Source organism: Zosterops lateralis, assembly GCF_965231275.1.
Source record: "Zosterops lateralis genome assembly, chromosome: 3".
Lineage (NCBI taxonomy): Eukaryota > Metazoa > Chordata > Aves > Passeriformes > Zosteropidae > Zosterops > Zosterops lateralis.
This window is the reverse complement of record NC_139764.1, coordinates 55676483-55687352: the sequence shown is the minus strand read 5'-3', so window position 1 is coordinate 55687352 and position 10870 is coordinate 55676483. Positions and strand designations below refer to the sequence as shown.

General features: G+C 46.9%; 1 protein-coding gene across 1 annotated transcript in view; it reads left to right on the top strand.

Moving 5' to 3' along the window:
* The first annotated feature begins 2191 nt into the window (after positions 1–2191).
* The window catches only part of AKAP12 (A-kinase anchoring protein 12), a 30966-nt gene continuing 22287 nt past the window's right edge, over positions 2192–10870 (top strand). The window contains exon 1 of the mRNA XM_083855991.1: positions 2192–3016. Coding sequence (XP_083712117.1) covers positions 2888–3016 — 129 coding nt within the window. The 5' untranslated portion in view covers positions 2192–2887. The remainder of the gene's footprint in view (positions 3017–10870) is intronic.

Here is a 10870-nt window from a genome sequence, read left to right as displayed (position 1 = left end):
AACAGTCATGTGCTAGCTGCAATGCTGAAAGATTGTCCTGCCATTTGGACGGGCTGTGCTTGCACCTCTTAGTAAGAGTTTCCTCTGGAAATAGTTCTAGTTAACATGCCAGTAGAGCTTTAATTATTATCTTTCTTGATTCCTTGGATTCATCCTCAAAAGTGTGCATGCATACTTCTGTCAATAGCTCGAATATTCTCGTCTCAGTGCCAACACTTGGTGACTTTGGAAGAGGACCAGCAGAAGCTTATGTGACTGCACTCCACTGGAAAGGCTGTCAAGAGAAACAGACATAGTGCCTGAACAACACTTTGATACAGCAAGAGGCAGTAGCAGCGTTCAGGGTAAAGGTCTGGACAATAACCACCCCAGCACACAGGCAGAAGACAGGGAAACACAGGCTGACAAATGCCAGAGTCAGACCTGTCATTCATCATGATTCCTTCTGCACAGGCAGGGTGCAGACCATCAAGAATGGCAAATTGGGAACCAACCGCCCTCTGGACAAGATTGGAGATGTCAGATATCTCTCCTAAAAGTTCTTATGCTAGATGTACTCCAGGAAAGAAAACAAAAGCAAATACATAAATGCAAGAGGAAAGGAGACAGAAGCTGTGCCCATATCAGGGATTATACAGGGATAGACAACAGCTCACTGCTGTCTGCATCACAAGTTTGCAGAAACGTGTTGGTCCAGACTGGGAAGAAGTTATGAGTGTACACACAAGCCAAGCTGCTCGACCTTATCATCAGAAAGCCACCCCCAGCACATTTTATTTCACTGAACAGATGTAGCCAAAGACTGCCAGCCAAAAGAAAGTAATTTGTGTTCAGAAAATGGCTGGTGAACAGGCATTGAGAGGTGTCTCTCTCAGTTGCAGTGCTTGCAGTATCTTTGCTCTGAGGCTGCTGGGCGCAAGCAAAAGGACTAAAGAGCAAGTTTAGATAGCTGGTCAATGAACAGTGAAAAGAGAAATGATGTGGCACAGACCTTGAATTATGTCACATTTCCCTTCTTCAGAGAAACTCCCTGGCAAAACCCTGATCTCCCTGTGGCACATGCCATTCCCAATCTCTGTGTGTGCCACTGAGCCACACGGCTGGCCCTCCCCTCTCCAGCAATCCCCTGTGTCCATGCCCAGGATCCACAGTGAAGGGGAACCCAAGACAGCCCTGTAGCAGTTGGGCTGGACTCTGTTCTCAGCTGCACCTGCAAAGGAGCAGCTGAGGGCAAGGAGAAAGGCAGATTTGGTGTGTAAGGGAGGTAGTGCTGGCTTTTTCTCCGCCAGAGACAGACAGCAAAGGATGACAGCCAGGAAAGGCTGGGAACAGGCTCCTTGCACCCTGTTGTGGGTGCTGGCTGATGGGTTATCCAGATGGGTGGCTATGGGTAAGTTCTACTACAGGGACTCAGGCACTACTTAAAGCTCAGACCTGTATCTCCTCTCTCTTCTGAAAATGAGGAAGACTAAGCAGAAAGGGGGAGATGTTGATCCCAACTTTGTGATCCACAACACCAGTTTTGTTCCAATAAACACAAACAATTCCAGTAGGTTCTTGTGTTAGCTAAGGGGAGATGATGAAAATGCTCTTTCAGTCATTGACTTGGTATGTGTTGATTTTTTAGGGAAAAAACTGACCAGCATATGAAGATTAGGCCATTTGTAGAACGGAATTTTAGCAGAACGGGGTGGTTTTTTGTTTTTTTTTCTGAATGAAAGAGTTCTTTGGTGGGTGGGTGGGGACTGGATTAAATGTTCTAAAGGAAATTGTGTAGGTACTATCAATTCTTCACACCATTCCTGATTTTAACTATGAACTCTGTAGAGGACAGGTACACGCATATGTTTAGAAAAAAATTTATACTTACAGCGAAGAACAGTTAGTGGATCCGTTTGGCACATTGTGGTCAGTTTAATTTAATGTGTGCGCTATTTCACTGCTGATATCTTTGAAAGTACCAGGAAAGAGCCTGCCTGTATACATGCTGGTCCTGCTTTTGTGGCAGGGGAAAGATGCTTTGTGCATTCTGGGCGAGGAGAGCAACTATCCTATTCTTGGCTTTGCTTGCTTATGCCATGATCTGGCATGAATTAATAATAGGGGACCTATCCTGCATAGCAATAAAAAAAAAACAAACCCAACAACAACCACAAAAACAAAAAAACAAAACAAAAACCAAAAAGGCGGCTTGATTTTTTTTTTTTTTTTTTTTTTTTTTTTTCTTCAAACTTGTCTAAGACATGGGACCTTACATTTCTGCATGGGCTGAAGGCTGGACGTCCTTCCCTCGGTGAGGCCCGGCGGGACGGGGTGCGGGGCCCGGGGCTGTGCGGCGGGGCCGAGCGCCCGGCCCAGGGGGCGGCAGGAGCCCCGCGGGGGGCGAGGGGCAGCGCTGGCGGGGCGGGGGCCGCAGTCCCCGGCCCGGAGCCCCCGAAGGTGCGGCGGGCGCGGGTCCCGGCCCCGGGAGAGCGGCGAGGGGCCGCAGCGCTGAGTCAGGGCCGGGGGCCGGGCGGCGCCCCCGCCCCGGCGGTGCCCGGGAGGGGCGGGGAGAGGCGGCGGCGGGCAGGGCGCTGCCCCCCTTGGCCGCTCCTTATCAGCCCGGTTTGATGCTGCAAGGCGTGTCCGGGGATCTGCTCATGTGATGGAGCAAGAGGCAGGCGGGCGGGGGGACCAGGGGAGGAGGTGATTTTCCTCACCGCTCTCGCATTTTTTCCCCCCTTCCCCCCCTTTTTTTTTCCTTTTTTTTTTTTTTTTTTTTTTTTTTCTTTTTTTGATTTACCCCCTCTCCCGCCCTAAAGGAGTTTGCGGAGAGCCGGGCTCCTTCATTCTCGGCTGTGCCGCCGCCGCCCACCGCCAGCCCCCGCCGGCTCCGCGGGGCAGCGCCATGGGCGCGGGCAGCTCCGCCGAGCCGCAGGACGGGCCCGGGGCCGGGGCCGAGCCCCCCCGCACCCCGCCCGAGCCGCTGTCCGCGGAGGACGCGGCGGAGCCCCAGGCACCGGCAGAGCCCGCCAAGGTAAGGCAGGGGCGGCGGGGAGACGGGGAGGGGGGACGAGGGGCGGCGGCTCCCGCCGCACCCCCGGGCCGGGAAAACTTTCCCGCCGCGGCCGTGGCCACCTGCCGCAGCACAGGGCGGCCCCCGGGCCGGGGCGCGGCGGGGCCGGGACTGCGCCACGGCCGGCGCCGCAGTCATAAAACTCCCGCCGGCGGCGGCAGCGGCGGGGCGGGGGGCGAGGGCGGCCGCGGGGGCGCCGTCCCTTTTGTGTGCGGCCGGGGCCGCGGCGAGAGGAGCCGCACCCACCACCACCGCGGTCTGCGCCAAGGAGCCTCCCAACTGACTGACTGCGGTCCTGCGGCCGGGGCGCCGCGGCTCTGGCGGCTCTCCGCAGCCCCCCCGCCCCATCCTCTGCCCTCCCCAGGGAGCAGGTGGGAGGCGCGGCGGGGCGCGGCCGGGCGGGCGGCTCGGCGGGGCTTTGGGCCGGGCGCCAGCCTTGCCGGGCCCCCCTTCCCGCCCAGGCTCACCTGAGCCCCCGGCCCGGCCCATCGCCGTGGGGAAGGGGCGGCGGTGTCGGCAGTGAGGGCCGGGCCCGGGCTGAGGCGCGGCCCGCTGTCCTACCGCACAGGGGGCAACCGGGAGGGACTCCACAACTCCCAGCCCGGGGTATGTGTGATTTAAAATAAAGACGTTGAAGAATTGAAAGAAATTCTTTTAAAACATGTCTGGCGTTTAAAAATAGATTATGAATGAAGCCATTTATCCCTCTGGAATAGGCGCGTTTCAGGGGATTTTGGGACTGAAAGGGAGGTTATGTCCATCTGTGTGTTTACATAGCGTGGCTTTGGGGAGTTTGTGAGGAGGTAGAACCACGTTCTACCGAGATCCCCTTCTCTGGGCTCCTCAGAGTTTGGGTGCTCAGAGCAGGGAGACGCCGAAGTTTCTGTGACTGGTGCGTGGGTGTATTAGAGCTTGAGAACCAGTTATGACTCTGTTTCTTTGACCTTGTGGTTCAGATTTAACTTTCAAGTTGAATTTCCCATAGTTCCTGGCTGCCACTAGATCTCCCTGTGCGTGTTTTGACAGATTTGAAAACCACATTGCGAATGAACTTTAAATTAACTAAGATTTATTTTATTTTCTTTTTAACCAAATAAGCGTTGGGGATTGGTGTTGGTTAACAAAATACTTAGCAGTTGTGTTGGGCAATTTTAGAATTCAGATGCTGATGTTTAAAAAGAGGGAATTTATATCAGGCGAGCATTTGGCTATTGTGGTTGTTTAAAATTTAAGATAAAGCGACTTTGAAGAAGGGACGAAATATTCATAGCCATGTTTATCCAGTTATGGGAACTAAGACCCTCTAAAAAAAGAGAATCACATTAATAGAGTTCTTAAGTGCAGATTATTATTAATACTGTGTTTTATGTCTTCTAAGCTTTAGGAAAAATGTTTTCTAGTAGATTTGTGCCCAAGTATTCAAGTAGAACTGTGTGAAATTGGGGAAGTTCTATTACCATTTTCCCGGTATAAGAAGTTATATTACTGCTGTTCTCCTAAAACAGCTGGTTTTGCCTTCCATTACATTGCATAAAAAGAAAAACAAGTTTTGATGAAGTTTCAGTCATACTTTTTTGTGTCTCTTTTTGTTTTTCTCACTAAAGTAAAGTAAATTCATGCAGATTTGTGGCAGTTCTTCATCATTATTCCTTCCAGCTCTTTGAATTTGAAAATTACCAGGTCTTGCAATGCCCCTGGAGAAATGTGTCAGATAGCTAATTTGTTTGTGGAAGATACAATGGGAATCCTTTGGAGGGTGGTCTTCTTTCTTGCATTTTCCAAATTAAAATGCTTATTACAACCCTTTTAGAAGAAAAATTTTGGAAACTGACTTCAGTGGAATCCAGCTTGAGTGAGCCTTGGCAGGGCAATTACAAATAAACTGTCTAAGCAACTAGTCTTATACAGGCTATAAAATCTCAGAGAAGTTGTGCTTTCTTTTGTCATGTGAAATCCTTGAAATATTTAATTAAATTTCTTTCATGACGTAGTTGCATTTTTTACGAGATGAAAACCTCTTCACCTTTTCTTCTAGAAAGGAACAAATTTATAGGCATTAAGCTGTTTTGTTAGTCACATGTGACTCTTTGGCCAGATACCAGTTTTTGGGTGTCCTGGTTACTAAAAGGGAGGGTGTATGTTTTGGTACTGCTCACTTCTACAGCCCAGGGACCCTGAAAGGCGCCTGGTCTGCGGAGCAAGGGATATTTAGGGGCCTTGGGGCACTGGCTTGTGAACACGGTGGGTTACATGTGGGCTCATGGGGTGAGTACCTCTGCTCTTGATCCCATCTTCTCAAAAGTTCCTGGTGAATTACACATAAAGCAGCTCCAGAGTTTCCAGCCTACTATAGTAGTAGGACTCGAAATGGGGGGATTTCTTTACTGTGGCAGACAAGACTTAAACTCTGGCATGGAGGAGCTCCTTATCTTGCATACCCACCCCCCACTGTGGAAAGCCACCTCTACAGGGAAGTGTGACAGATCCTGGTGGTACTAATCCATTCAGCTGCTTGAACTGAATTAATCAGATCTGTGAATTGACACCCGAGGTCCTCTTGAAACCAAGAGACAGGGTATGGTTCTACAGAAGGCTGATTTTTGTGATGGAGTTACCTCCCTGCTGTTTAAGCAGCAATGCTCTTTCCCCCTCCTTTTCTTCCTCCCCTGTTCTTCCTTGTTTTGCCTCATGACGCAGTCTCACTTAGCTGTGTTGTGTCCTAACCTTGCCTTTCTGTAAGCAGGTTAAACTCACTAACCTTTCAGGAAACTGAAATTTATTCTTGCTGGACCATTTTCCTGATCTGCTTGTGAGTTCATTTGACTCCTGCATTGTGGAGGTGAGACCAAGAGCCAGGACAAGGCAAGCATTTCCAGCAGGGCAGGAGGGGAAATGAAAATACTTCACCTGTTGGTAGCAGTGAGCTTGTGAAAACTCATTGAAACCTCTTGGGCTGACTGTCCTGAGCAGCACAGAGGCCTGAAGCTTGACCTGAGAAGGATTTACCAGATTTCAATTGTGCAAGAAGCAGGAAAAAGATCTTTTTGCTCTTGAAGAAGGCCAGACAAACCTCTGGTGTCCTGAACTAACAAAAGCCATCGAGATGTCCGATGAGGTGGTTTGTGTGCTCCTGTCTCCTCCCGAGAGAACCTGCAGCTTCTCCGTTATTGAATCTGGCACTGTGCAAGCTCATTCAAGGAGCTAAGCCTTTGGAAAAGTGTTCCAGTTTTTTGGCAAGGTCATTCTCTGTGGATTGAGCGAAATGTGTTGTCTTCTGGGACTCAGCAGAAGCTGCAGGTACAGAGGAGCAGGCAGGATCTTGTGTCCAGAGTTGAACAGGGAGCTGGGTGACACTTCTGTTGATGGCAGCATGTGACTGGATTGGTTTGGGCATCTCCATTTTGTGAGCACCCGCTCTGTTCATAGTAGTGAAGTGGCTCTCATTCAACGTCCAGTTTTGATGCTAAGCATCAGAGAGATGGAAAAAAATGCCAGCGTGGTGCCCTCCCATGGGGCAGAATGGCACTTCAAGCCGTGCGAGCGATGCCAGGATAGCTGTGTCATCCTACCAGCATTGCAGCTAACAGAGGCAATCACACACACACACGTCACTTTTATTTTACTTAGAAGTTTGAGGTGCCAGCTTTAATACGGGTTTCTTTTTGTGGCCTTGTGGAAGGAGCCAAGTTCTTTTGGAGCAGCTACCTGAAACAGTCTAGGGAAGCTTCCAGAGAGAATTTGATAAAATATAGGCATGCTAATAAGCTACTTTTGCACCACAATTTAGGTTTGTCTGAGTTAATATTTTAATGGGGATTGATGACTAGAAAATGTGGTGTGGTGGATTCCTGGCTTGCTGGCATGCAAGGGCCCCCACTTGAGCAGCAAGTCATTCAAACAGTGTTTTTGGGATGGTTCCCATTACTGAGTAGTAACTTGATTATGCTACCTGTGTTGTAATGAGAGCAAGTGTGTGCTAGACAGTAAATATTTGGAACTGTCTCTTCTAAAGAGGTTACCAGCTGAGATGTCAGAGTGTCTTATTGTCCGAGTGCCTGACAAATAACAGCTGTGACAGACTTACATCTGCTGTTTAAACAACTGCGTTCTGGTGAGGGAGTTGAGTCAGCCTGAAAACACTACGTTAGCAATGGTGAAACTAAGCTTATTCAAGGAGAGTCCCTAGACTGTGTCTCTGGGAGCCCCAGTTTGAGACATTTGCTCTGAGGCTGCAGGGTTCCCCTGGTTCAGCAGGGTCTGATTCCCATTATGCACTTCCAGCTGGGGAGGAAGAGACTGGTACAATTCAGTGGTAAGATTCAGAGGGCTGACCATGCCTGTGGAGTGGCTAGGGTGAAAGCATAAAAATGTGTAATTGAAAAAATGCACAATGGAAATTGGTGTTATAGCGGCTCCAAAAGCGTGAAATAACCCCCTAATCATATACGAGATAAGAGGGAGGTGGTAGAGGGAATGGCGGGCACTTTGAAAGCCAAGGCAATTAGCTTGTGTTTGATGTGGTAGAGGCTAAAGGGATGCAAAGAGGAGCGTCGGGACTTTGAAAGTCCCCCAGGTTGGAAATGGCAAGCCTGGGCGTGGTTGCTGAGAGGGGAGGAACGTGCTTTGTGCTCAGCCCTTGTTGTGACTGGTCCTTAGAGCCTGGGTGAGCTGAACCTGTGATGTGCTTCCATAAGATACTACCTGGAAGGTATGAGACCTGGGAAGGAGCTCCGTTTGGATCAGGCTTCAGAATAACAGGCTGGGGGTAGTGCTTCTTTCACAGGTTGCAAAAAGTGATCACGGAGGTGAATTGGGTGCAGAAACTTTCTGGTGTTTCGGGTGTTCTGTCCATTTGGATTTCAAGAGTAGTCATCCATAAGGAGGTGTCACAGCAAAGTCAGGCTGAGAATTGGGAGAGAAGAGAGGTAGATGGGGAGATGAAAGGAGTGGAGAAAGCTCTTGGCTTTGTCTCCAGGAGACAGAAAAATCAGGTAATGAAATTAAGTGGGCTGTTATGGGCCTTACAGAGGAAGGGCCTTGTGTTTTCTTCACCGGGAACTCGAAGTCTCCCACAAACCTCTGATGTTTAGCTAATGCAAAACAAGACAAACTGCTGTGAACAAAGAGTTGGAATGATCCAATTTTTTCTTTTCCCAAGTGTTGGTGTTTGAAGTTCTTTTTAATGAAGCAGCATGTGCTAAGAGCAGACCCCCTGAGCACACCAACAGTCTTTCCCAGAGTTTCAAAATCAAACTTCAGGAAAAATACTAGAGACCATTATGTTAGTTTGCTCAGTTGTTCAGACAGCTGGATCTGGCTATTTTAGTAATCTAATGTAGAATCAGTGTAGCAGGATTAACAGAATGAGGCAAAATTAACTCTGGTACGTTTGGGCCTGGTGTGAGGAATCCCTGGAATGATTTGGGTCTGGTACAAGGAATGTTGGGAATGATGGTGATTGCTGGTGGGGGAAGAGGTTGGGTGTTGCAAACCCCTCCAGAATGGAGCCTGAAGGAAGTGTCTGCTAATGTACAGTGAGACCTGGGACCTGCAGTTCATCCACATCTCATACAATTTGTCCTGTTAATTTATCCATTTTCAATTCAGTGAGCGTTTAATGGGGTCTAACAGTTGGACCCATTGCCGGGTGCAAGGTGGAGCAGAAGCTGCTCTTGGTTAGAGCGATGTGGGCACCAGCTCTGTACATTTCAGTCTCATTAGCTGGGTGCCTGCCCTTGCTTCAGTCTTTGTGGTGAATGTGAGGCAAATATTAAAAAAATACATGCAGGATGTATAGTAATGGTGTGACAGAAACTGGAGCGTTGCTTTGCTAATGGCCCTTTGTTTTGGGAATGAAGAAGCTGAAAGATCAGTGAACTGGATAACCACTTCTCCTTGGTTGCTGCCGTGTTTATGACACAACACATTCATAAATTAATAATCAAAGGAGTGTAATGAATGTGCCACAAAAAACTGATAAATGTTGGTAAACCTGCCAAATGTAATGTCTCATTACTTGTAGATAAATGCATAAAGATGAACAGAGAGATTCCTAATACCATTAATTTTTGTCTTTTTAAATTTTATTTTCACCCATCTCTTTAAACTCTGATGTTGTATTGGTCCAAGCTTTACAGGTATTCTCAATGGAATTAAGAACACTCCTCACCAAATTAGATATAATTGGACTAAACTGCAGTTTAGATCCCTTCAGAGAAATGAAGTAGTTAATGTGAAGGAAAACTGAAATTAGTTTCTTTTGAGGACTAATGCAGTGGGACAGACTGCACTGACCCTCATAAAGAGCCTGAGCAACTTTTTTTAGAATGCAAAACTTTTTTTTTCTTTTTTTTAAAATAATGATGCTGTTATGTATCCTTTCACTTTACAAACTCCCCAAAGGTTCCTTCTCCTTTGCACATGTTTTAATTTGGAAAAAATACAATTGTTTTATTAGTTTTGATTATTCAGTTATTTAAAGCAGAACACTTGATTTGAAAATCTGAGTTTGCCTTCCCGAGGCCAAGAATCACATCAAGCTCTTTCCCAAGAGACTGGGGTAAAAAGGTAGGGTTATACTGCAGGTCTGGTCAGATTTGAAAATACTGAGGTTTTCCATGTATTTACATTTTTTACTCAGTTGTGACTGATGGATCCTGCTTCCACAACTAGTGAACAGGGATTATAATTATACTGGCTGGTTGCAAAAACTGCTTAGAGTCTTATATTTAGTGATGTTTTATATTTAATTCTGTTTTTCATACTGGAAGGTATTGCAGACTTAACAGATCCAAAGGGTTATCTGCTAGACCCAGTGACTTCTGAATTTTGGTCTGAGAACACAAATCTTTAGGATTATATAAAGTCACTGTTTTACTGAATGCACCAGAATTGTAGAATAAATTCAGAGCTGGGGTAATAGTAAGTACTACCATTGTTAGTATTTTATCATAACAGTCTGTGCTCAATGTAGAAAGGGGACAAGTTGTACTGCATTGAGGTACCAAGTACCTTTGTATTCTGGCTCATTGCAGAGTCCACTAGTGCTTATTAGGCAATTGGTTGACTGTGTCTGTACATGTGTGTCTATACATGGGACTAGCTTTAAAATGGTGTGCTGCCCAGGGGAGGTTTGGAAAGAAAGGTAAAGAAATCATTGAATAATGTGAGGGATGCTAAGATATTCAGTGTTGTTGCCTTTCTTGTGACTTGAAAGAATTGTTGGTGCTAATTCTGACTATATCTTGAAATAGGAATCCATGGCTTTTTCTTCAGATAGCAAACTTCCCTGAGAGCCGGTCAAGTTAAGGTTGTTCTTGTGTTTGCAGGACTAGCAGTTGTCTTTCAAAATGAATCAGTAAAACTTACTATTATTAAAAAAAAATAGATATTAGTCCTATACTAAATTTATACTGAAGAATCTTAAAGCTCTTTCAGAATTAGGTTGTTGTTTTCTCTGTCTGATTTTCTTGCTTGTCTTTAATCAGTTACTGCCATTCAGCTAATGCTGTATGCAACTGCAGAGGAGCTTCCCAGGGTTTACGTGCCTTTGTTCGGTGGTGTGGTGTCTTCATCCCTCCTGAGTTCCTGTGTTTTAGATTTATGGGCAGGATGATGTGAGAAGTGGGAATGTAATCTGAGTGTTGAGCCATTCCGTATTTCTTCTATTTAATATCTGGTCTCAGCATGTGAAAACTCTGAAGCCAAATTACTCCATCTGTGGTATTGGCAGTGGAGCAGAATGGGATCCTTTTTCGTGAGGTGGATTATGTGGCTGTGAAAGGCAGCTTTGAGAAGCACAACAACACCGGGTGG